Here is a 26,354-nt window from a genome sequence, read left to right as displayed (position 1 = left end):
GGTGACGGTGACCTTTTTGTCAGGGGACCAGCTGAAGGGAGGCAGGGTCCGTGCTGGTGGGCTGCTGGGCTGAGGACAAGACAGACCCTGTGCAGGGAGAAGGAAGCCGGTCCCGTGGTTTGACACCAGCACCAAAGAGCCTGTGGAAAAAGGGGAAGGCTCATCCGGGATCCCGCTGTGTCCAGCGCTGCCGGAGAGAGCAGGATCTGGCTGGGGAAGGGACGGAGGGACTGGAAGGGAAGGAGGAGGGGGCAGGACCTTCCCTGTAGAAGCAGATCTCTGCTTCCTTCCATCCTCCCCGAATACCTGACCTTCCGTCTCTCTGTGGCCAAGGAGCGGGAGGGGATGTCCTGCTGTGCCGCCCCGAGCCCTGCGCGGTGGCACAGCCCAGCCCAACACGGCCCGGCCGAGGTCCCGCTCCAGTGATGCCTGGCCAGGGCCACTTGCGGGAAGTCACCCAGCAATTAGGGCTTAAGTCACCTGGGTTAATTAGCCCTTGAGGAGGTGACTCCCCACTGACCTACTCGGGTGGCGTTTAACCCTTTGTGTGCTGCTACTGCTCCGCAGGGCAGCGCAAGGGCAGGAGAAGGGCAATAGGGGTTAAGTCCATCAGCTCGGGTTATTGGGCTCTAATTGCTTTATTCTTTAACTTGCCTGTAAAAAGCCAGTCTGGGGTCGGTGGCCTTCATCACATGAGGACTAAAACACTCAAGTGAGTTCATGCCAGGGCTCGTGTCACTGTCCTGCTCCTCAGATCCCTGTTTTTCCCATCCGGGTGCTGGAGGGAGCTCCTGGCAGAGGCGGGGGGTCGGTGCGTGCTGTCAGAAGGTGCAAGCGCTGCCCTGGATGTGCTGCCTCTGGGAGATGGGAGAGTGTTTGCCTTGGCACATCAATGCCTCCAGCCTGCAGATCTAGTACCCTCTGTTCTCTCCCCCAGAAATTCAGATTTAAAAAAGAAAAGGCGGCATCCGCGTTTCAGCTTGCTGCTAAATGTCAGGGCACAGTCACGGAGGGAAACATTCTCTAGAGCATCTAAGAAATGGGAGGGGAAGGCGGAGAGGGTTTGGGAGCTGAAGTTATCGACTGCAAGCGCAGGGATGTAAGAACCAGGGTCCCATCAGGAGTCAATGAGACATGGCTCCCTGCGCCACGCGCGGGCTGTAGAAGAGTCATGCCCAGCTGCATGAAGTTCCCCCGAGAGCTGGGAAAACTCATTGCACGTTCTCCTCTCGATGGTTTTCCATCAGCTAAAGCAGTTTGGTTGGGAACTGATGGCAGGGCTGGGCACGGGGGAGTCCCAGCTTTGCCTCCTGGATCCCCGTGAGATATGGGGAGAGGAGGAGCCGAGGGGGGCTGAGGCTGTGATCCCTGTAGCCAGGCTTAAAAGCGCTTGCCGTCGTCAGTGCTCTGCTGTAACTCAGGGTAAGGGGAGCTGAATGTCCTCTTCTACTCCTCGTTTTGCATGTGGCTGCCGCTCTTTCTCCTGAAACATCGAAACTGCTTTGGGTGCGACAGCACCTCTGGGACGCGTTTCACCCTGGGCAGGGCCATACGTTCCCCGTCTGGTCACCCCGATCCATTTTGACCATCGGGTTGTTGGCTACCCTGGAAAACGCACGGCGGCACGATCCGCAGCCGGCAGAAATCGCCGCCAAGCTCTGTGCGGCTCGACCCGTTTGCACCGCTCGCTCGCACGTGGGGTTTTCTCCTCGCGAGCCGAGGGCGAAGCGGGGAGGGTCCCAGCATGGCTGCCCAGCGGCCCCTTCCCAGGGCTCCCCCACTCCCCCCCCGGCGCTTTCCCGGCCCCCGCCAAACAGATGGTGCCGATTTTCGCAGGGGGAGCGGAGGAAACAAAGCCCAGAGCGATGGGAGGCTGCAGCCTGTCTCCCGAACGCAGCCCGGGGGATGACATCTGTGGGGACGGGCTGATGCATGTGGGTGTCTGTGGCGTGCCGAGCCCCGTGCCGAGCCTCCACTTACGCCTGCCCTGCCTCACTTTTCTTTCTCCTTTTTTTTTTTTTTTTTTGTTTTGTTTTGTGTTTTTTGGTTTGGTTTGTTTTTTTTTTTTTTTTTCTCCTTTCTAGATAAAGAAGCTCGCGGACCGTTCGCAGGGATGTCGCTGAAGCAAGTGGGCTGCCTCCCCCTCTCTGCCCAGCGCAGGACCAGAGGCTGACTGGAAGCTGGCATGTTGCCCCCTCCAGCCCCTGCTCGCCCGCGCGATGCCCAGCCCTGCCCGCCCTGCCCCTAGCCTTCCCTTCCAGCGGTGATACGCCCTGCTTTCCCCAGGGCATCGCTTCGGGAGAGAGGTGGCAGCGAGTATGCTGCAGAAAGCCAGCCTGCCGCCCAAGACCAGCGGAGTTTTGCCTTGAGGCCACTTGCTGAAAAGCCGAAGAGTTGCCCCTTCCCCGCCCTTCGCTCGGGCGGTGAGTTTCTCTGCGCTCAGCGGGTGTCGAGGTCCTGGTCTGCAGGCTCGAAGAGGGGGGGCTGCCATGGAAGAGAATGTGTTCAGCGTGCAGCAGATACAGCCCAACGTCATCTCGGTGAGGCTCTTCAAACGCAAGGTGGGCGGCCTCGGCTTTCTGGTGAAGGAGCGCGTCAGCAAGCCGCCCGTCATCATCTCAGACCTGATCCGGGGAGGGGCTGCAGAGCAGAGTGGCCTCATCCAGGCTGGGGACATCATTTTAGCCGTCAATGGCAAGCCCCTGGTGGACATGAGCTATGAGACCGCGCTGGAGATACTAAGAAGCATCGCCTCCGAGACCTACGTGGTCCTCATCCTGCGGGGCCCCGAGGGCTTCACCACTCACCTGGAGACCACTTTTGCAGGTGACGGGACGCCAAAAACCATCCGTGTCACCAGACCCCTCTGCCCGGCTCCGAAGGCAGTTGACTTGTCCAACCCAAGCCCGCACGGCAAAGAGCAGCCGCTGCCAGCAGCCGACCGCACCATGGGCTCCCTGTGGACAAGAGAGATCGGGCGAGAGGTGGAGCCGATGGTCCACGTTAACGGCGTCGTTACCGGCAGCAAAGGGCAGGACGCTGGGAAGGGGAAGGAGGGTGCTTGTGGTCACTCTTGCATCAACGGTGGCGTGGAAGACAACGAACTGCTCAAAGAAATCGAGCCCGTCCTGGATCTCCTGAAGAGCAGCGGTAAGGGCAGCGACGGAGATGCACCCTCCAAGGTAGAGACAAGAGATATAGAAGTCCAGGTGGACTGGTAGGTCCCTAAATACATATTTTTTTTTTTTTACATTTGGTGAAATGTGCTGGGTTTGGCTACCCGACACGGCCGGCTTCGGTGACGGTGGGCACCTCTCCAGAAACGGCTGCTGTCTGACACGGCAGGGTGGAGGTGGAGAGGAAGGGATGCAAAAAAAAAAAAAAGGGGAAGCGGTTGATGAGAGGAAGATGAAAGGAATGAAAAACTGGGAATAGGTGGCGGCAGACAGGGAGAAAGATGTGAGCGTGGGAAACGGGGGAGACAGCGGGAGTAATGTGTCACGGAAAGCCGAGCTGTGCGATGTCATGGATCAGGGGCCGGGCTGGGATTTGTTTCTGTTCTGTGTTCTCCATCTAATTGACTGCAAGCTTTAAACAAAATCCCGTGCCTCAGTTTCCCCATCTGCCAAATAAGATTCATGGTATTGTCTGTCCTTGCTCTTCTGCTTTGGAGCGCTCCCCTTGAGATCTGCTATTGATTAACTGCCGGAGAGGGAGACGGAAGGTCAGACCGACAGAGTACGGTGCTTCCCTGGAGAAACGAGTTTCAAAACCTTCTGTGCTTTTGGCAGACAGGCTCTGGCTTTGGGGAGGGGAGAGGGGACCCCCAGTCCAGCTCCAGCTGAAGCCAGGGGGACCTGCGTGCAGAGGCAGTGGGACCTGCCTGGGGCGCTCCCGTCTTCTGGGAAGGGGGGAAATGTTTCCCATCAAGAGAAATGGCCGTTCCTTGTTGGAACGCGGCAGCGGAGCTGCCCCGTTCATCCCCTCCGCTCTTTCTAGATCAAGCTAATTATTTCAATATGCGCCTGCATGTATAACAAGAGTGGGCACATACGGATCCATGCCCCGTGGCCTCTTGAGGAGGGTGAAGTCCCATCGTGCGGGTGGAACAGCTTCATTTCTGGTATCTGCTTCTGCACGAGGGGCCATGTGGGTGGCGTTGCCCTCCTGATCTTCCACGGCACTTCCCTGCGATGTAGAGCATCGCTCCGGAGCCGAAGCAGCTCCCTGTGGCCCTTCATGCTTTGCAAATATGTTGTTAGTAGCTATTTTTAGTTATGGGTTTGATTTTGGTTTTTTTTTCGGTCCCAGCTCTCTCGCCTCCTGGCCGTTTATTAGCAGTGATAGGTTGCCTTTTCCTGTTCCCCGAGTCCCCGAACGCGTTTTAGCCGGTGTCAAGCGCCGCAGCAGGTCGCGGCTGCCCTCGGTTATCGACTGGCTGTAAAAAGCCAAGAGGTTTTTTCAGGAGCGTTCGCTGAAGCCGGCGATCTCGGGCTCAGCGACAGAGGGATTTGTAACTCCAAGTTCCTTTGCTGCACCTGCTTCTTTAGGGAGGAGGCGGGAGGCGGGGGGGGGGGGAAGGAAAATGGTATTTATTTGTTTCAGCAGAAGCAACGAGAGATGTAAGGTAGAGCTGTTGGCTGCGGAGGAGCGGGATCCCTGCGGTGGGATCCCAGGCTGAGCTCCCGCTCGCTCCCATCGCAAACCGACACCCACGCCCTGTGTTTTCCATCATCTCCTATTTGGTGGTTTGTTTTTTTTTTTAAATTATTTTTTTTATTTTCGGTTGTTTTCGGCGCCGTTGTTTCTGCTCTCTCCCAAATCGTGCATTTTTTTTTTTTTTTTTTTTTTTTTTTCTCCCCCGCGGAGGACACGGTTACTCAAAGCCCGTTAGGGTGGTCACACTGAGTCAGAGGGAAATTAAAATAAAAACAATCAGCTCGGCGCTGGCGGCGGGTGGCAGACATCTGGGGGAGAGCGGTGGGACAGGGCGCGCTCGGGGACATCCTTCCCTGCCGCCCCCCTCCCCACGCACCCCCCCCCAGGTCTCGGGACACTGCTTTTTCCTTTGGCTGCTTTCAGAAACCGTTGGGTTTGGTCTCTGCTGTGCCACCGGAGATAATTTAACCCCCTGAGCCCAGCGTTCTCCCTGGAAGGCTGAGGGCTACCTGTCCGGACTGCGCATCTTTTCATCCGTCATCAACCCATCCCTGGGGGAACCTGGTTTCAGAAACCAAAGAATTAAGACCTTGAAGGGGTTGTACTTGACCACAGGTCCAACAAAATGTGCCAGGGCGCTTCAAAATCCCTTCCGTCCCTCTGGTTTTGCTAAGACTGCTGTGATGGAGCTGGGGGGGGGGCGGGTCATGATCTGGTGGAGCCCCCCGAGGGCATAATCCCCAGCATTGATCAAGGTACGGCTTCACCCTTCAAACCTTGTCCCCCAGTGGCCCCATCCTGTCCCACCAGCTGCAGGTTCTCCGAGAAAATTCTGCTCCGGCTGGGGGAAGGGATGAAAAATGTGATTAATTTTTTTTCTTCGAGAAGTCTCTTCTCCTCATAAAGAGATTAAACCGAAACACTTGGAATTCACTTAAACTGAAGGACCTCAAACCAGCAAGAATATTAGTGAAGTGGGTACTCCACCAAAACTCCACTCACTTTATTTTTCAATATCCTTTTAAAAAAAAAAAAAAAAAAAATCTTTGTAATCTATCTACCCTGGGACTGAAAATCCACTCTTCGTTCCAAATTAGTCTTCAATCTTCTGCTTGATGAGAAGCTGCAGCCTCACTCTTGCGGTAGGACTCTGTATGAACGAGAAGACCTGGGCTCGCGCAGAGAAGGGGGGAAGGAGATATACCGCAGGGAAAACTCGTCGGGAGCCGCTCTGCCGGCTAAAGGGCATTTCTCCGCCGCCTCTCCTCCCACTCCTGTGATGTGCAGGAGATGATTCATCTCCTCTGCTTGGTCTCAGACAGAGCCGGGGCATGCTGAAGGTCTTCTACACTGAGAGTTTTCTTGGTCTGGAGGAGAAGCGCAGAAAGGTCAGGGAGCGATGGGGAGCGGCTAACTGTGGAGACTCTGTTGATCGATGCCAAAGAAACGCCTCCAAAAAACCAAACAAGTCTTATCAGATTGATGCAGCTCTCGTGCTGTAGGCTACGACTTCTCCGGGCTGGGGGAGAACAAGGAAAACTGGCGGTAGTCAAAACAAGAATAGAGCTCTACCTAGACACCAGGAGGGTGCAAAACCTCGCTCAAGGTTGAGCTCGACACCGGCAGCCTGGACCGCTTGACCGTTGATCCAGCTGGAGACACGGATCTTGGGACCAATCCTGTTCTGTCTCCCTCTTCGCCTGGTGCTGACCTTCACAGCCTGCAGCTCTCCGTCAAAGCCGGATCGGCTGGCAGAGCTGTGACAGCTTTCCTCGGGCGAAAAAGGAATGGTACGAGTTGGAGGTTATTCGTAAGCAGCCAAACGCATCTTGTTCAAGGTGGGCTTTGCCAAAAAGCGATTCCAATTACACCTGATGCTGTGGGTTTCCAGCCTGGGTCTCTGATATTGCTTGCCAGGAAAACTGGAAACTGTGAAGTTTGCGCTTGGGGGGGGCGGAAATCAGTTCGTCTCTATCCCCCGTACCCATGGTCTGCACGCCATGGGGGAGTTGTCCCTGCGATGACCTGGCTTTTGCCCCCTGCTGATTTCCAGCTGCAAGGTGCCCTGGATCCATGGCGCATGCCCATGCGATGGGCTGCGACCACGGCTGAACGTCTGCGACTCGGCTCAAGCCATCTGCGGTGAAGTCGATCGTAAAACAGAGCATGGAAGTGGGGCCCAAGGTATGATGAGAGCTGGCATTTCTGCCATGAGGCTCACCGTGGGCTAGGAAACAAAAATAGAGTTTGCTTCACCCTCTGCCAGCTAACCTAGGTCTGTTTTTTCCCTCTGAGCTCTAGGAAGATTGTCATGTCCCGTCTTCCCCCCATCGAGTTGCCAGTGTTTATTTTTCTTCTGGGGTCTATTCCATAACATGAACGGCATGACGGAAACATGGCAGTTTCGGTCCAAAAAGCAGCATCAGCAGCCCTGACAGGGAGAAGTGTGCTGAGAGCAGGAGTTCTGTTTATGAAGGGTTTCAAGGTTTCAGGCTCCATCCTGCATTGGAACAAACCCCATAATTTTGCGGTTCTCGAAGAGAAAATTCTCTTCCTCCCACCTCCTTCGCTGCCGCCAAAATCTCTTTGTGTTGCTCAAAACATTTCATTTGCATTTCTGATGTCTTCATTATTCTGTACTTGGACACGAAACTTTAAAAACCTTTGAAATGAAAAGGTTCCCTGAAACTATCATGTTATTGCCGTTCTACAAAATGGTGAGGTAGGAAGCTATGGCAGTGAACAACCCTCCCCTCCTCCCTCGGTGGCTTCTTCCTCCTCACTCTGACTACATCAGTCTAACCTGGAGAGGCATTTTGTGCCTGCAAAAATAACAAATTCCACCCAAATATACCCCCGGGGAGCCCTCTCGGACCAGGCTCCGAAGCACCCTTGGCCCGCTCAGCCCCCTGCGCTGGTGCTGCTTCTTGCATCCCACAGGATGGCCGTTCTCCTTGTACGTGGTCCCAGCGGACAAACCCATGGCTCACGTAGGAGCCTGGGCTCTCCCGGCAGACCTGAACTGCGTTTGGGCTCCGAATGAGATGCTGAGGCTGGAAGCCACCGGGTGCTCTTTGGGCACAGCTGGGAAGGGACGAGCGTGGCAGTTGCAGGTTGCGTCCGACGTTGGCTGAATCTCCAGCGATGCCGGCGGGACTTTGGGATCGTTTGGATCTGTTCCCAGGTCTTTGTCTGTCAATGCCTACTCAACGGCATTTACCAACTTCATGTTTCGTTGGCCTCTCTCCGATGCCGCTCCGTGCAGCTCGCTGGGCTCATTAGTCCCTAATCCCAGCACTGGGATAAGCCCAGCGATGCTCTGACCTTCTGAGGGTGCAACACCTTCTTCGAGCCATGCCGCGCGCTTGTCGATGAGGCTTTTGTCTCCTTCCTTCAGTGCCCTCCAAGCTCCCCTTCCTCATTTAGGAAGTGGTTTCTTGCTTTGATCGTTCCGCAGTCACCCGCCCCCGGCACGCTGCCTCTCCAGGGAGAGTATCCCACCTTCTGGGGTGATTCCTTCTGCTTCCAACATTCCCGCTTCCTTCCTGAGCTCTGCTTCACCCTCCGCACCCTGCAGATCCCAGCCCCATCCGATCCCTGCTCCTGCCTCTCCCTCTGACACGTGCCAGCCCTAAACCTCGAGGCGAGGAGTCTGAAGTCAGACTTTTTCACTGTTTCAGACTCCGAGCTGCCCCAAGGGCGTGATAGCAAGGAAATATTCACTTCTGAGGGTGCAATGCCCTCTGGAGTATGGTTTTCCATGAGGAAAGAGCCGTTTATCTCAACCTTGAGCGCTGGAAGGAGGAGCAAAGCGCAGCGCAGGTTGCCGCCATCCCCAAGGACGCGCCAGGAGAGGGGAAGAAGGGAAAACGAAGGTATTTCTCTCCCGCGGCTCAGAGCAAGCGGTGTGCGCACGTGTGAGCTTCCCACGCAGGTCCCAGGTGCCAGCATAGGGTTTCCAGCTGCTGGGACAAGGATCTGGAAGGAGTCCCTCCCCCGCGGTCGCTGCTATCAGCATCTCAGCGCAAGAGCCACTGTCGGGAGCGTGGACATCCATGTCCTTATCGGTTCATCCAAATCAGCCCCTGCGGATGGCAGCAGCTAGTGGTAGCTCTCATCCCCGCCCGGGAAATCAGAGAGATCCTTCTGCCAAGCAAATTCAAAGGAGCCAAGTGACAAACTTTCTTTTTGCTTTTTTTTTTTTTTTTTTTTTCCCCCCTCTCTCTTTTTGGAAAAGCTTTGGAGAAATTTCTCAAAGGGCTGTCTCAGCAACTTCCCTTCTGCTTCATCACTCCGAGCACTGCAACATCATCAAATTAGTCAAAAGAAAACAGTGGTGCCTCTCATTTCTCCAAACAGCCAGATGCTCTTCCCGAGGTGAGGCAGCATCCCGGGCTCTGCCTGCGTGCCGGTGGGGGAGGGCAGGATTCCTCTTTCTTTTTTTTTAAGGAACAAATTTTGCTTTCAGGACAAAAGATGACCTCAAACAGGGCCCCTTCCCCAAAACTCACTCTGTATCCGAAAGATTTTGTTAAGTGCTGAAATAGTATTTAATGGATCTGGCAGTGGGACCCAGGTCAGAAGGATGGCCGGATCCCGGATCTGGCCTTTGGGGGAGTTCAGCCAAACAAGTGCCTGCGAGGACGGGTCTCCAGCATCGCTTCCAGCTCTTCAAAGACGCTAAAGTGGTGATTTTTAAAATCCTCCTGTTCAATGTCCCGAAGCGCCCACGTTGGGTCTGACGGTGAGTCCTGAGGATTTCTCCGAAGGCTGCCAGGAACCGAGGGAAAGGCCCCCCTTCCCCCTGCTCCCACGGCAGCTCCCTGGAGGTGCCCAACCTGGCTGCCTCGAACCCCCCTCAGGGGACCTGCGCCCTCCCCATCGCCCACCGGGAACCCCTGAGAACGGCCCTTTGGGCTCCCCTGGCGGTGAAGTGCTTTTGGAAGCTGGGGCACGGTGTTCTGGCCATCCCGCTGGTCCCCTCGAGTGTGCGAGCGGCATCCTCGTGTCAACGTGGCAGGTCACCCCGCAGCTCTGCTGGTGGCTGGGGGAGCCAAGTCAAGAGCGGAAAATAACTGACCCAAAAGACCCTGTTCCTGTCCGGAGCTCACAAACAAGGCAGTCGCAAGAAATGGGCAGGAAATATTTGTAAAATGAAGCGATTGTGGGGTTTTTTTCATTTATTTTTTTTTCCTCCCATCTGGGGTGAGGCTGTGGCTGCTCTGAATGGGCTTTTCTCTCCCTTGCCCCTCTCCGAAAGACAGAGCCGGATACTTCTGGGCAGCCTCATCCGGGAGAGGTCTGCACTGGCCGAGGGCAGGGACACGCACCCGCGGCCCGGCGGGGGACGGACCCACACCGAGCGAACTGCAGCACACCACCAGCCCGGGGGCCAGGGATACGACCACGACTCCAGCCTAACGGCTTTGCTGCAGCTGCGCTTGACTGGGCTTTTTATAGCGGAGGCTAAGGGTGAGGGCAGCACCTCGCCGCCTTGTCCACCCGGCCGTACGGCCATCAAGAACAGCAACACGCAACCCGTTTCCGCCCCAGTTGCCAACACGCAACGGGACGTGGAGCGTTTGCTGCTGAGCATCCAACCCTTAACGCCCACCTGGGCTTCGCTGTTCCTCAGGACGGTGCATCTCGCTGTCGGGTGATGCTCGAGGCCAGTGAGCGGGAGCGGGACCCCCTGCTCCAGCGATACGCGTAACACACAAAGTAGCCAACAGCACCGACAACTTAATTCAAGCATCTGGTCTTTTCCCCTGCCGTTGGCACAAGTAGCAGCATTTATGGCTTTGCTGGTGTGCAGACAATGAGATTACGCGTCCGGCCTCCCGGCCGAGACCGCCAGCTGCTGCTGCCGATTGATGGATTCCTCTCCGAGGTTCCCTCATGCCGGCAGATGCCCGTTTAGACGGGCTCGCAAACAAACACCTTCATGGAAGCAGCGGGGCGCGCCAGGCGCCTGCAGGCGTGTGCTCGGCGTCATTTTGGAGGTGCCTGTGGGATATCTGGCACGCCGGGATCTGTCTGCCCAAGCCTCTCCTGTCTGCAGAGGGGGAAAGTCTGCGCCCCTGGGGAGGCACCGTGGTGCCCCCAGCAGGCAGGTTCCCCCTGCTGAACACCGCAGACCAGTAAAGCCAAGGGATTTCTTCCATCGCTTTGCAGAATGAGTGCTTGTGCCTTGATTTTGGGCCAGCTGCGGGGAGTCGCACGTAGGGGCTCATCAGCTACGAGAGAGGGCATGTGTTTGCCCGTCGTTTCACGTGGTCGGTGGCTCTGCGTCGGACCTGCCTCCATCCTCCCTGATGTGATGGGTCTAGGGCCAAGAGGGCAGGGATGCGCAGCCGGGGAAATGAGTATTCTCTGGGAGGTTTAATAGCTGGCCTTGACTTAGGGGGGAGAGCCAGATTTGCTGAATTTTTCATCCTGCTCGTTCTCTGCCTTTGCTGCTGGGAATTCTCTAGGTGGAGGGAGGCTGGACGTGTCAAGAGACCCTGAGCTTGCCCTGGGGGTGGGCTGGTAGAGGCAGAGCGCGGGTACTGTATGGTTCGTGGTTGTCCCCAGCCCTGGGACCTGCGTGGCTGCCGAGTGCTCCCGGCAGCGCCGCCACCATGCAGCAGAGATCCGGGACCTGTTGTCTTTGGCTGGGGCTGCGCGGCGGGTGGGGTTTCTTGTGTGTTATCTGATTGAAACCCTCTCACGTACTCGTAGGAGCCAAGTCACAAAAGACCAGCTTTCTGTTCTTGGGGGGGGGAGGGGGGTGTGCATAGAAAAGCCAGGAAAAACTGCCCCTACGGCACCTGTACCTCCTCGCTTGCACCAAGCTGGCCACTGTCGCCCTAAGGCAGCCAACGTTTGGAAGGTGTCCAGGAGCCTGGTGTCATATTTTGGCAGCTAAACGTTGCTCTGTAAAGGCAGAAAAATTACCGAAAAACTCAGAGCACGGGGAGAGCATCTCGAAGTGAAGCATTTTCCTTAAGCTGTACCTAAAGATACGAGCTGGGGGGCAAGGAGGACTGTGAAACTGGATTTGTTTGTGTGTACACATCTTCCCGAGACGGTGTCAAGATCACTGTGTTGGTGTGAATTATGTCCTGAGAGCAAGTGTCCTACTTTGGTCGGTGCCCAAAGCCCGCCGTCATTAATGGGAAGGCTCATTATTGACTTTAGTGGGCATCTGGAAGACTTTTAAGAACTGACAGCAGGAGAAAAACAAGTGCCAGAGCGCATTACCTCCACGGTCTGTTGAGCAAGGGCGAAGGCAGCGTGGCTGCCAGTCCCGGCCCGTGGTCCCGCGCAGCTCAACCCGTGGATCTCCTTCCCACCCGTGGCCTCCCCGGGGCGGTCGGTGCCTTCGGTGCGGGTGCCGCAACCTGCCTTCTCCGAACATCGCGTCTCTAAACCCCATTTGTTTTTCTCCTTCGCGAGGGCTCCTTCGGCAGCGGTTTCCTACCACCTGCTCGGATGGCATTTAACAGCCTTGCCGACACCCCGCGGGCACGGTCCCCAGGCAAAACACATGTGCGCTGAGAGTTACCCCAGCCTCGCCACGCAGGCCAGGGCAGCGATGCCGGGGACACCCTCAGTCCCCAGCCTTCCAACGTCCCCAGCTCCGCGGAGGCAATCCGTCAGTTTGCTTGAGTAAAGTCGCTTGAACTCGCCGGCATTTGCAGCATCTGGAAAGGTCAGGAAGAGGAAAGGGAGCTGTCTCTCCCTCCTGGGAGCCACCTATTTTTTCTTGAGTTTTTTTTTTTTTTCTTTCTCCTCTGCTCATAAACACCAAGCTGCTCTGCAAACTCACTGGTTTTGCTATAAGGTGAGGTTCTGCAGCTGGAATTGCATGCAGATCTCCTTTTCCCTAGCTCTGGGCTTGTTTTTGCAGGGCTCCAGCTTGGTTTTTGGGGTGCAGAGGGTCTGGCCTGTAACCCCGCCGGAGCCGGTGTCGGGGCAGGGGGTTCCTGTTGTTTTGCAGGCACAGCGCTCACCCACGCGGCCAAATTTCTGTTGTGTTGGGGTTGTCCTCGCCGTGGTGATTCATGGCCTCAGCCAAGGCAGAGCGTTTCCTCCCCTCCCGCAGGGTGACGCGTGAGTTTTCGCTCCTGCAGGAAGCAGCCGGAGCAGGTCCTGGAGACATCACTCCAGGATCTGGCCCCTTGGTCCCAGCACCCAGCTGCCCTCCAGCTCCCTGACCCAAACGGTTTTTAATCCTTCAGTTTCAGGGAAGGGGAAAACAAGCCGCAGAAAGCCTTACCGGCTCGGATGGAGAACGACCGTGTCTTCGGTGATCTGTGGGGGAAGAGCAACGTGCCCGTGGTCCTGAACAACCCCTACTCCGAAGCGGAGCAGGTAAGAGCCCATGGCTCCATGATGCTTTGGGTGGGAAGGGGTACTTGGGTGGGATACTACCTGATGGGTACATGACCTACCCTGGTGGGCTTTCACACCACAGAGAACCTGCAAGGTCTACATGCACCACCCTGAAGACCTTAGATCCCAAGAGCTGGAGTTGATGGGGCGTAGAGCCCATTTGGTCCAGAAGCCAGACTCCCCATGGTTCGGGCCCTGTAAAAGTCACTGGAGAACAATGCTCTTTATCCAAGGGGCCAGAGCGGGATGGGAACGCAGCCAGACACCAGGACTCTGAAACCTCCCTCGGGACCATCATCCCTTTTCGTGGCAAAAAGCCGAGTCGCATCGTTAAAGTCGGTTTGATTCATATGACGGTAATTCAATAGAGCACTTCAGAGAATATGTTGTACGGTGCCTTTTCATCTCCTCACACTCCACGGACATAAATCCTCAGGCTTCCTTGCCAAAAGTGGATTAAGTCCACGTTTGTAGCAAAGCCAGAGACGTAAGGCAGACCCCGCCAGGCCAGAAAGATCACCTTGGGGAAAACATGACGTGCGTGAGCAGTGCCAAGCCCGTTCGGGCAAACGTGTCTCCCTGATGGGATTAACCAGCAGCAGGACAGGACACGGGGGACCAGTCGGGGGACCATTTGGTCTCCTGGCCCCACTGTATTTCTCAGGGTGACATACTAAGGAGTGTTTTACAAGGGAGGGGGGGAAAAGTGGTTTAGCGGTCACATGAAGGCTTCTGAGAAAATCAGTATTTCCTCAGCTCAGGAATGTCCTCAGCAGATGCCTCTTCCCAGCTCCAACGAGGTGCAATGCAATGCTCCTCGCTGACATAGAATCATAGAATCACAGAACGTGTTGGGTCGGAAGGGACCTTTAAAAGCCACCTAGTCCGACCCCCCCTGCAGTGAGCAGGGACATCTTCAACTAGCTCAGGCCACCCGCAGACCTCCACAGGGTGGGCACCACTGGTGGTGTGGTTGGCACCCAGGTGTAGAGCTTGGCCTTGGCACCCAGCAGTGTCCAGCAGCACCTCCCAGGCCGTGGCTCGCCCAGTGGATGCTTTCCCGTTTCACGGGTGTTTTGCCAGATGCAAAGCCAGAAGCAGGGGGTGAGGTCACATGAGGTGACGAGGTCCCTTCGTGCCCGTGGTCTTGGGGGCTGGGGAATGAGGGCTGCCCACGCCAGGAGCACCGCCGTTTCTCCTGGGAGTCCTGAGCAGAACGACGTTCACGTGCGCTTTTGCAGCACGCAATGTCGGAAGCTCAGGGGACATGTGAAACCCGCTGTGCGGGTGCTGATGCACACGCAGGGTGGCTGAGGTGCTCCTGACCATGCTGGACTTGCTGCATGGTTTTAACCAACCTGGTTGGGTGCTCAGACGCATTTGGGAGCCGTTTCCATCCTCACCTTTCCTGGCTGCAGCTCAGGGTTGCGGCCGGGTCTCCCAGCAGCATAGACAACCTTACGGTGGGTATCGTTCTACATCGGCACACACCAATGGGTGCATCCAAGAGCTGCGACATGCTTTTTTTCTGATGCTGGAGAGATGTTCCTGGGCAGCCCCATGTCCCACCGTGCGGTTAATGCAGTGTGGCAGGTATCACGAGCCCGTCTCGCCCAAGGACAGGTCACTGCTCTGGTCCCTTTGCCCCGGCTCTGGACAGACAGTGTCTTTCTGCCTCCTTTGCTAAGCTCCTTGCCATGTGCGTGTCTGTTACTATAAGCACTTTATAACCTTCTGTGTTCAGAGCTTAATTTCTCTCCGTGTTAGGGCTGCCAAAACCCCCAGTCTTAAGCTGTTATTAAACTCTTTAATTTTTTTTATTTTTCTTTTTTTTTTTTTTTTTACTAGATGTGCAGCTTTCTTTTTATCCTTCTGATCCCCAGTTGGGTACGCCTGCTCTTATGGAGGCAGCTTAGCTTTTCCCCCCCTCCCCGTGCTCCCTGCGGCCGTTCCCCCCGGGCTGGATGCGGTCAAGGCAACCAAACTTCTTGCAAGCTGCAATAAATACTGTTAACACAGGGGCAAGTCAAGCCAAGTGTGAGCTTTTTATACGCCTTATGCTTTAAAGCTGGAGTTGGTGGATTCACTTGGCCAGGTGGGGAATGCTCACTGAGGCTTGTAATAAGGTGCTGAAAGACCCATTAGGCATCGATCCTTATCCCTCTCTTTTTACAAAATCATGCAGTGTGGTTTTTTGCTTGTTTCCCAGGAGCCCAATCCTCCTGGCCCTAAACCCGACCGATGGAAAGATGCTGTGAGTGCCCCAGCCCGGGTCCTGCGTGAGCCGTATTTCAGTCCACACGGATTGATTTGTTAGGAGCTCCAGGGTAACCGCGGGGAGTGTGTGTCCGCGTAGCTAGCAGAGGAAGGGAGTCATATCAGCTCCACGCTTGTACGGGTGATTTACGGCTTTATAAAAGCGAAAAACACACTTTCAGCTGGCGGGGTTAATGCAGTCTGGAAGGAAATGTCAGCATGCCAATATATCTGTGACCTGGGCTAACGCTGCAGCCCTCATCCTCCCGCAGTCCAGGCGTTTCAGCACGGCAGTGCCTGTGTGCGGCATCGCAGGGACTCCCAAAGCCCTGCTGGGATGCAGGAGGAAGGCTGAGGATCTTGCAGACCCCACTCGGGTCTGCAAAAAGGGAGATGGTCCCTGCTGTCCCGGCCCCGGGAATCGCCCCAGGGCCGGGTGCGTTTCTGCCCTGCGTCTGTGCGAGCTGCAGACAGCTCGCAAGCTGCGCCCTGACGATAAGTGCCGACGCGCTCCCTGCAAAAGATGTTTGCATAATGCATCTGCGCCCCGACTGCTACGCTCGTCTCTCCGTTTGTCCCACTCTTGAGTCACTAATATCGCAGCTGCCTAATTAAAACATGAAAGGATCTCACACAACCTCCCTGACAGAACCAGGGGTAATATTTGGCTTCAGCTTTGCCGTGCAGGGAAGGCACGCGCACGCACGCACACACACACACAGAGCTCTTTCCCAGTCTTTTCTGGGTGCCGCTCTCTCTCCAGCTGCTCTGTGATGGGGTTGCAAGACCTCTTGCTTCTTGTTGGCGGTGTCTCCTCGGCTGCTCCAGCCCGGCTGGCATCCCAGGGGTTCATCGTACCCCTGCACCGTGGCCCTCTTTCAGCAAAGATTCAAACTTTGCCTGTTCTTGCAGGGAAAAGACAAAAAGGAAAGGGAACAGCTTATGGTAGAACATCTGTAGGTGGATGTTAAGCAGGTGATGTCCACCAGCTTGGACCATGAGCTTGCTCGCTCCAAGGACGGGGGTCACCGCTACATCTGGATTCAGAACACGCTCTTGGGCCATACCTGCTCTAGCGAGATCTTGTTCAGCTGCACACCTCCTAAAATGCACGAAAGCCCCATCAGCAGATCAAAACTACCTCAGAACAAAAAAGTGGTGCTGGATACAACCAACAGCTTCTACTTGGGACTTCCGATTTCTGTCTGGCAAGCGGAGCTACAGGCGAGGATCGGGTTTGGTTTGCATTTTTGAGCAGCAGTTTTCAGCTGTGTTTTACCAAGCTTATGAGCCATCGGGCTCAGAAGGAAGGTGGCAAATTGTCCCCCTTGGTCCTAAGGGTGGTCCAGGTTGGTTCAGAGAGCACGGGATGCTGTTAGTGGCTCAGGAATGGGTTAATTCTCTTGAAAGAGTAAAACAAGCAGGAAAAAAAAAATGACCAGGAACCGCCACTGCCATAATTCAGGTCAGAGTCCCCAAAACTGGGGGGGGAAAGAAAAAGAAAAGAAATTAAAGATAGTCCTTTTCCAGGACTAACCTTAGGAAGTTCTTTTTATTTACTACTAGTTATGAGCTCTATATGAAGTCTTATATTTGTTTTCTGCGGCAAGGAAAGGAGAAGCTGAGACAGAATCATAGAATGGTTTGGGTTGGAAGGGACCTTAAAGACCATTTAGTTCCCACCTCCCTGCCCTGGGCAGGGACACCTCCCACCAGACCACGTATGATCCCCTGCGTGGCCGATGGGCTTCAGGGGCGAGGACTTCAAAGGGCTCCTTGGGAAGATCACAGGATTTGTGACATGAGGATGTCACAGAGACCCGCGACAGCACAGCCTGGGGACGCGCAGGGACCAGCTTTCGGAAACCATGAGGACCAAAGATGGTCCTATCGAGGGGTGAGGTTGTAAAGCTCTCCCTTCCCCTCCATCCTCTGCCTCTGGCTCCCAGCATATGCTTTCAGTGCATGGTATTACACTGTGAGCCTCGGGCCGCTCGACAGCAAAATCCCTGTTTTCCAGGGGAAAAAAACAACAAACAAGTGGAGAATATAGTAAAAACAAACACCGGGCAAAAAATATGGCCAACATTGCCACCAGGGCAATGCAGTGGTTCCTGCTCAGCCCAGGCATCAGTCTTGCAATAATCAGGCATCAGTCTCTCTCTGCTTTGGAAAAGCAGAGCAATCCTCTGTCTGGCAACATAAGAACAAGTTAGATTTGGAGTCTCATCGGCTTTTGTCATCCTTCTGGCCCCTCTTGCCGTCCCTCCTGGGTTTGCTCATCAGCAAAAGTGCTCGTCCTGAAACGAGAGCTTCTTCTACCATGCGCTGGTCTTCTTCAGTTGGTCCTTCAGGCTGGAATGGTGGATTTCTACTCTCGCTACTGGTCCACGAGCTGCGACTGGGACATGAGCCCAGAACCACCAAAAAGGAGGGTGAGGCTCTGCACAGCTCTGCCGAAGGCAGTGCCCCGTCTTTAAACAACCAACCTTGCACGTGGATGAGAAAGGGACGCAAGCTACAGGATTCATTTAGGAAGGCTACATCAAAACTCAGTCCAAGCCCTACCTTGCAGAGACGCAAGCCTTGAAGTGGTGCTAAATATAAACAGGTTTTGACAGGACGCTCTGGTGAGGGACCAGATCTCCCCTTGAAACCTGCAGCAGCACTGTTGTGATTGCGGTGACTGAATCACACCCTACTATAAGATCTGATTCCTAGAAGAAACATCTCAGCTTTCCAGAGCCACTGCAGATCTCACTGTCCCACGCTACGCTGGCAGGCGCTGATTGCTCTTCAAGTTATTAAGCGCTAGGGGAGAATAAGGGTGACAGTAGAAATACTAGATGTTATTTGTGAAAACATGTGCAAATACAAGCACTCGCAGCCAGCTCTTCTCGTTACAAGCTCTCTGCTGGCGGAGGCTCTTCCTTATGTTGGCATCTAACTCAAGATGCGCCGGATGAGCACGCCCTGACACGGAGCATCAGGGAGGGCTGGAGGTTCAGAGCTGAGACCAAAGTAATGCAACTATGCGTAATTCAGCAGCCCTTCCACTTGCATAATTTATCCATCCTTATTCCTACCATCTACCAGCATTGATATCAAAGGAGATGTGCCTTTGGCTTGCTCGGAGGACCGATCGGCTGTTAGCTCTGTCTCACAGTGCTCATATTAATGAGGCAGAGCTTGGCACGGGTAAAACCTGAGCAGGTGACGCTCCTTAAAAAGAAATATCTAATATATTTTAGAGAGGCAAGTCTTCCACTGGGAACCTTGAGCACAATGTTCTCCTAAGTCACTTCTGTCTGTGTTTCTTAGCTCCTTTTCTACAGGTTTGGCTGCTTTGTAAACAGAGGTGACTTCTCAACTGCATTGAGAGTTGGTTGCTCCATTGTCGGATCCCAAATGCTGCCAGTATTTGGATCATATACCTTGTCTTGCTACATTATCACTAGGATTTAAGCACAGGCATCCACTAATACAAGATGCTGCTTGTTTTTGTGGCTTTTTTCCTGTATCTTGTTGATGAATGCTAATCTCGTGCCTGGTCTTCTCTGTTCTCCAGCCACCGCCATCTGGGCGGCAGTCCCCAACTAAGAACACAGTGAATGGAAGTCCTTCCAAATGCCCGCGGTTTGTCAAAATCAAGAACTGGGAGACAGGCTCCGTGCTACACGACACTCTGCACCTCAAGACGGCGATGGTGAGTAGAGTTGATAGGACTGGCCAAAACTTGTCTGAGCATAATTGAGTGGATCGCAGTGTTTCCAAGATGGCTTTGCCTGGAAATGCACAACTGGATGAATTCAGGCCAGTCTTCTTGTCTCTGGTGGTGTCTGAATTTCAAACCTCTGGTGCAATAAGCTGGGTGACAGGGAAGCCCATGTGGGACAAATCAGGAAAAGCATACAATTTCATGCTAAGCTGCGGCAGGAATCTAGCGAACTCCAGCTGTCCGTACCGGGTGGGACAAGAGATGACTGCACAGCTCATGACTGCACATGCTCAAGCTGTCTTACACAACATTACCCATAGGTGTGAAAACAAATAAGTTGGAAATGTCCCTGTTTGTCGAAGATGCCACCAACTTCTGCGTAGCTGATTGTTGACTTCCCTCCAAAAGCGCTGCAGTAACCCAAGACACGCTTGTCTCCGTCTGTCTCATCAGGCCACCGCGTGCACCGAGCAGATCTGCATGGGCTCAGTCATGACCCCTAGCCAGCACGTCCGCAAGTCAGAAGATACCAGGACAAAAGAGGAGGTGCTCCTGTTGGCTAAGGACTTCATTGACCAGTACTACTCCTCCATAAAGAGGTAAGTATTGGCTGGAGAATGCCGCAGGTCCTGGCTGCTGCTTGTGCTGAGGTGTCACATATGATCTGATCTTTCACACTTGAGAGTCAAAGCAGGGTGAGACTGTGGCGCTCCACATTCAGCGGCTTCTCCAGGGGGGTGTCATTCCTAAACATTTTTTGTGTGCCTCTGCGCAAATTACTGACCTCTCCCATTTACACTTGGGTCATCTGTTACCTGAAAGCACACATGTGTATGTGCACACATGTGCTTAAGAAAGAAAGAGCTCATGCCCAGGTGGAGGGCAGCAGGATTCCCTGCCCTCCACCTGGGGTGGTGACTGCCATCTCCTCCGTTCCCCACACATGCAGATCTGGCTCCAAGGCCCACATGGAAAGGCTGGAGGAAGTGACCAAGGAGATTGAAGCCACTGACACCTACCAGCTGCGGGACACAGAGCTGATCTACGGAGCCAAGCATGCCTGGAGAAACGCAGCCCGCTGCGTGGGCAGGATTCAGTGGTCCAAGCTGCAGGTGAGCACCAGCACAGCTGGAGACCGCTGGCAGGATGCACTGGAGTTTTGGAGGGGCAAAACTTGCTCTTCAAACAGCCGGGGAAGCACAGCACAAGTACAGTTTGTGTTCAGCACACAGCAGCTACGTTCTCCTTGACAGCTTTGGGGATGCACAGGCTGGGAAGTCAGCAGGAGCTGGAAAAGCATCTGTGGAGTAGGTGTAGCCAAGGTGTCTGTGTCAGAAACCGGGCCAACTGGGAGCTGGCGCTCTAGAGAAGTTTTTCCAAAACCAGATACTTCTCCAATATCTTACATGCTGCTTCTAAAACTATTGCTCTGCCTGGAGAGAGGCAGCAGGACGCACTCATGCTTGGTAGAGAGATGCTATGGCAGGAGAAGTTTTGGCTCAGTGCCCTTTTGACTAGCTGGAAGCGTAGGGTAGGATCTGAATCAGTCATGTCTAGTGGAATCCCTTGGTACGGAGATGACATCTCCCTCTGTAACCTGGAGCACAGCTCAAGTGCTGCTGAGCAATTCTTGTGGCTGCTTCACACAGGGTACAGGCACTGCCCGGGGCCAGGAGGCTGGGCCTCCTTCGCTCCCAGCTCAGCTTTCAGTTCTTCTCTTCCACTGTTTCTTTTGGCATATCTGAACCTTGGGAAGAACCATTCCTGCAAGAAGTTGTCTTCAAGCCTCCTGTTGACTCTCTTTCCTGGTTTCCCCATTCTTTTGTAGATGTCCCATCCCTGGAAACATTGAAGGCCAGGTTGGATGGGGCTCTGAGCAGCCTGATCTAGCTGAAGATGTCCCTGCTGATGGCAGAAGGGTTGGACTAGATGGCCTTTAAAGGTCCCTTCCAACCCAAACCATGCTATGATTCTATGAGTCCCCATCCTTTCAGTGGATCCCAGGCCTGACTGATACCTGTCCTATTTCAGCTTTGCCTTGATCTACAGGACAGAAAGAGCAGAAACCAGAACTGTTAGTGGCTAAGCCAGGAACAGCAGCAGGTTGAGAGCACTGGATTGAGGAGTTTTTTGCCTGAACAGCAGATGACTCACCTCTCCAAAACAGAAGGAGCAGCTGGATTAGACATCCATGTGTTGTAAAGGCAGGGAACATATAATTAGGGAGCTTTAGATACCTAACAAGTCACAGTGACCTCTAGGGCTTTCCCTGTGCTGTGTTTCTTCTGCTTGGCTCTGCCCTAGGAATTGGAGCATCCTGTAGCATCACCACAATTGCTTCCACTGTTTCAGGTGTTTGACGCCCGTGATTGCACCACAGCCCATGGGATGTTCAATTACATTTGCAACCACATTAAATACGCCACCAACAAAGGGAACCTCAGGTGAGCCACCAGGGAGTGACCAGGGTTTGTATCCGAAGGTCTCTGGATATGTGTCAGCCCAGCTCTGGGCCCTGCTGACATTGTCTCCTTTAGCAGCCGCTGCACAATCGGATGGTTGTAGCCAGCACCTGTCCTGGGGAGCATTAGAGGGACCTGATATTGGGGGAAGGTGTCCTGCCGGTCCAAGTATATCTCTCTGTGGGACCTCAAAGGGCAGGTTTTCCAATTATTTCTGCTTTCCTATATTCTGCATCAAATGCAGAGCATGGACTGCTCTCCAGACCTATCAGAAACCCCACATTAGCAGCCAGCTTCTGCCTGGAGCTGCATGGCTGGAAACACCCCAAATTCCAGAGCTGGAGTGCACCTGGCCGTGACTTCTTTTGGGGAAGGCAATATAATAAACATTTGGGGCTTGTCCAGGGCACAAGCAGAGGTGGTGCCCAGGGTGGTGGCAGACAGGGGCAGCACCTTTGCCGTTTTTCTGATGATCCCTGTCCTGTGCTCTTGCAACATCCTCGGCATTCACCAGCGCTGCCTCTTCCTTCCAGATCTGCTATTACCATCTTCCCGCAGCGGACGGACAGCAAGCACGACTTCCGCATCTGGAACGCCCAGCTCATCCGCTACGCTGGCTACAAGCAGCCCGACGGCACTGTCCTGGGAGACCCCGCAAACGTGGAGCTGACAGAGGTACCGGCTGAAGCCGTCCTTCCCGAGCATCATGGGCACGGGGCTGGTGGGGGCACACAGAAGCTCCAGGAGCTTCTCCTGGCCCCTCCAGGGCCCCAGGAGCGAGGAGGGCGCTGGGTCAGGCAGGGTTTATGGCTGCAGTGCCACAAAGTGAAGCTGGATTTGTCTCACCTTTGGGTATTTTCCCAAGAATAAAAGCTGTTTCCTCGCATGCAGGAGTTGGTGGCCATAGCTGCACCAAAAGGCTCTTATCTCCTTTTGCTTTTGCTGAGAAGGGGTCACTTAGTGGTGCTGAGGGACCTGTAGCAGGAGGACGTGTGTGCTCAGGGCTGACCTGGGTCAGTAGGAATCGGAAATTCCTACCTGGGGTAGGACCTGGGGTTCTAGGCTCCTTCTCAGCCCAAATGCCTCTTACATGGCCATGAGTTGGCTGGGAGAGGCAATCCCTCTCGTAGCTCCCTTGCACGGAGGTTATTACTTGACCGTAAGGGCCGAGCAGTGATGCTGTTAGGAGACACTGCTCAGTGCCTTGCAACTCCCTGCCCATAACGCTTGAAGAGCGAATGGTCTGCTGGGACTTCTAAACCCCATCTTTGCTTCACCTGTAGATCTGCATTCAGCAAGGGTGGAAGGCACCGCACGGACGCTTCGATATCCTGCCTCTGCTCCTCCAGGCCAACGGCAACGATCCAGAGCTATTTGAAATCCCCCCAGAGCTTGTGCTGGAAGTCCCCATCCGTCATCCCAAGTAAGTCAGAGTAAGCCCCGAAAGTGCTCGAGGGCGTCAGCAGAACTCAGCAACTCTGGTTTCACCCTAAGCCGCCCCGTGTGCTTGGCCTTTCCTTGCCATGGCTTGGGTGCTTTACTCAAGACCTTCTTCCAGATCTTCCCTCCACTCTGATGTAAAGCTGGCAGAGCCTGGGGGTGGAAAGCAAGTCGTGTCCTTGTCTCAGGGCTGGTTTCCCTTTCCTTGAAGTCTCCCAAGACTGACGTCACTCTGTAATGCTCCTGATATATCGCTTTCTCCCCACAAACAGCCCCTAAGGGAGATATTGCCTCCAGGAACTTTTCTGCCCATGTGTCCTTCAGCCTGGTGGCTGGGAGCGAAGTAACCTCCTCCCTTCCCCTGCCTGCATTGGGCAGGGGAGGTCCAGCTGATTGCCTAACCCTGTTGTATCCCTGCAGGTTTGAATGGTTTAAGGACCTGGGCTTGAAGTGGTATGGTTTGCCAGCAGTTTCCAACATGCTCCTCGAGATTGGTGGCTTGGAGTTTTCCGCCTGCCCCTTCAGTGGCTGGTACATGGGCACAGAGATTGGGGTCCGGGACTACTGTGACAACTCTCGCTACAACATACTGGAGGTAATTCCCCCTCCTCGAGGAGGTTGGGTGCTCCTGGGGTGCAGTGGGGGTGTGCAAAGTCACTGGGGAGCAGGCAGGACACTGGGAGAGTGTTGCCTTGAGTGGGAGAGTGCAGGAGCTCCAAGTGTCCCTTAGATAGGGCAGTTACATTCTCTTGGAGCCACATGGACAAGAGTGTGATGGTCTGGCAAGTTTTTTCACAGAATCACAGAATGGTCGGGTTAGAAGGGCCCTCTGGAGATCATTTAGTCCAACCCCCTGCCAGAGCAGGGTCACCCACAGCAGGTGGCACAGGAATGCATCCAGGTGGGTTTGGAATGTCTCCAGCAACGGAGACTCCACCACCTCTCTGGGCAGCCTGTGCCAGGGCTCTGCCACCCTCACAGCAAAGAAGTTCCTCCTCATGTTGGGATGGAACTTCCCATGGTCAAGTTTGTGCCCGTTACCCCTTGTCCTGTCCCCGGGCACCACTGAGAAGAGCCTGGCCCCATCCTCCTGACACCCACCCTGGAAGTATTTGTAAGGGTTGATAAGATCCCCCCTCGGTTGTCTTTTTTCCAGGCTGAAGAGTCCCAAATCCCTCAGCCTTTCTTCATAAGAGAGGTGTTTGGGTCCCCTCATCATCTTGGTAGCGCTTTGCTGTCCCCTCTCCAGCAGTTCCCTGTCCTTGACCCAGGGAGCCCAGAACTAGACACAGTACTGCAGGTGCAGCCTCCTCAGGGCAGAGCAGAGGGGGAGGATGACCTCTCTCGACACTCTTCTTGATGCACCCCAGGATGCCATTGGCATCCAATTGCCATTGGACACACTTTTGTGTCCTGTGGGGCCAGCTGATATCGAACACAGCAAGTGTGATGCCTGTTGAGCTCCCCATAGACTTCTCAAAGCATCTTACATATCAGAAGGCACCTGGTCATGTGCTTGATTGAGGTCAAATGTGAAAATGTAGTGGGGCTGAGAGGATGCTGAGGCACTTGGAACTCCCCAGGAACATGCCTGCTTATGGGGAGCCTCCAGCTGGCCCCTCTGGAGCACTCTGCCGTGGCTCAAGGACTTCCCACACTGGGGACAGGGCGAGTGAGAGACAAAGCCAAGCCACGGGGAGGTGCTGGTGCAGGGGATCTGCACCTGCCAAGGGTGACTCCTTCGCCCTTCCAAGAGACACGCTGTTACTTGGAGGGGCTGCCTCCCTCCCTGATCGCTTGACAACCAGAGGGGTGAGAGCAAGTGCGTGTGCGTGGACATGCCTGTCTGTGATAGTGTCTGGGGGAAGGACTCCAGGTAGAAGAAACAGGCTGAGAAAGAACAGAGTTTGGGAGCAGCAGGGTTTCTGGCATGGGCAGGGGTGCAAGGGTCTGTTCCTCCCAGCACATGGATCACCACCATCTCCTGCTGTCCCACGGACCCACCCATTTCCTCTCCTCCCACAAAGAGCAAATGCTCTTGATGGCCCTTTTCAGCAGCATTTAGTCACCTTCCTGTGCTGGGGGGGAGGAAGGGAGGCCAGGCTGGCCTTGCTGCTGTCATGGAAAGGAAAAGCCTGGGCCATATCTTCTCAGAGGAAGGCAAAACGTCAGCCCTTTATTGCAAGTGTGCTGCCCTGCCCTTGGGTCCCTCCTCTGTGTTCCTCTCCCCAAGCAGAGGTCTTCAGTCTTTGGTCCTTGGCCATTAAAAGCGTTCACCTTCTCCCATGTTTTGTTACAGCAAGTGGCCAAGAAAATGAATCTGGATATGAGGAAAACCTCCTCGCTGTGGAAGGACCAGGCCCTGGTGGAGATCAACATTGCTGTGCTGTACAGCTTCCAGGTACCTGAGTAACAGGACTCCCTTGTGTTTGAGTCAGGCTTGAGGGACACAAGTATTGGATGGGACAAGGACGGAGACATCTGCCCAAAGACAATGGCAGCAGCTGATACACTCAGCTGAAATTGTGCTGTGCCTTCCTAGTTTTGGGCTGTTCCAGGAGCCTGCAGTGAAATTTAATAATTTCTGTGCCCTGGATGTTGCAAAGGCATTGCTACCAGTGCCTGAGCTCTGCCTGTCCAGAGGGATTGCCCCGAGAGGGCAAGATCCAGATCTTCTGTCCCGCCCATGAGGCAAGAATTGGCCCAGGTTCTCCTCCCACTTGCACTTAAAGGTTGAGTAGCAAAACCAGTCCTTGGCAACCCAACTTCAGAGCGTGGAATTCTTTCCCAGAGCTGGATCAGGACTTCTCCTTGAGTTGTGCAAGCCATGAAAGAGTTCCCCAAGGTGCTGAGCAGGGAATGCTCCATCCCCTTCATGCCATCTTAGTCTTTGCTTGGCCTATGAAAAATAACAGGAGGAACAGGCATCCCATAGTGCATCTACTCAGGAAGGACAAGGGCAGCTTCTCAGCCCTGGAGAACAGCATTGCTCGGTGACTGTGCTCCTTGGGAAGACCAAGGTCGGCAGCCACCCCCTGCCATCTCCAAAGGTGCAGTCCTGTAAGACCATGGAGTGAGGCATATTTGGGTCAAACAGCTGCAAATGTAAAATTTTGGCTTTCACCTTCTGGGAAGTATTAAGCCAGAGTTGTTGGCTCTGCTCTCTTCTCCCTCCAACAGAGCGACAAGGTGACCATTGTGGATCACCACTCAGCCACTGAGTCCTTCATCAAGCACATGGAGAATGAGTACCGATGCCGTGGAGGCTGTCCTGCTGACTGGGTGTGGATTGTCCCACCAATGTCCGGCAGCATCACCCCAGTTTTCCATCAGGAAATGCTCAACTACCGTCTCACACCCTCCTTTGAGTACCAGGTACTGTCTGCACCTTACCTTCCACCAGGGCTGTGTACCCAAAGGTATAGCCAAGAGCATGGTGGGAG

At 54.5% G+C, this 26,354-nt stretch overlaps 1 protein-coding gene across 4 annotated transcripts in view; it reads left to right on the top strand.

The window, feature by feature from the left end:
* The window catches only part of NOS1 (nitric oxide synthase 1), an 86,169-nt gene that overhangs the window by 33,351 nt on the left and 26,464 nt on the right, over positions 1–26,354 (top strand). For 3 of the 4 annotated variants that reach the window (XM_054219924.1, XM_054219926.1, XM_054219925.1), the window contains exons 2-12: positions 2,085–3,217; positions 12,882–13,014; positions 18,860–18,997; positions 19,463–19,608; positions 19,959–20,121; positions 21,362–21,453; positions 22,005–22,146; positions 22,755–22,894; positions 23,332–23,506; positions 25,211–25,312; positions 26,092–26,286. In XM_054219924.1, coding sequence (XP_054075899.1) covers positions 2,490–3,217; positions 12,882–13,014; positions 18,860–18,997; positions 19,463–19,608; positions 19,959–20,121; positions 21,362–21,453; positions 22,005–22,146; positions 22,755–22,894; positions 23,332–23,506; positions 25,211–25,312; positions 26,092–26,286 — 2,154 coding nt within the window. In that variant the 5' untranslated portion in view covers positions 2,085–2,489. Of the gene's footprint in view, positions 1–2,084; positions 3,218–12,881; positions 13,015–18,859; positions 18,998–19,462; positions 19,609–19,958; positions 20,122–21,361; positions 21,454–22,004; positions 22,147–22,754; positions 22,895–23,331; positions 23,507–25,210; positions 25,313–26,091; positions 26,287–26,354 lie in introns of those variants that run through there. The other variant, XM_054219927.1, reaches the window with a different exon arrangement.

The sequence above is a fragment of the Rissa tridactyla genome, chromosome 13, assembly GCF_028500815.1.
Source record: "Rissa tridactyla isolate bRisTri1 chromosome 13, bRisTri1.patW.cur.20221130, whole genome shotgun sequence".
Taxonomy (NCBI): Eukaryota; Metazoa; Chordata; class Aves; order Charadriiformes; family Laridae; genus Rissa; species Rissa tridactyla.
This window is presented reverse-complemented; position numbering and strand designations above follow the sequence as displayed.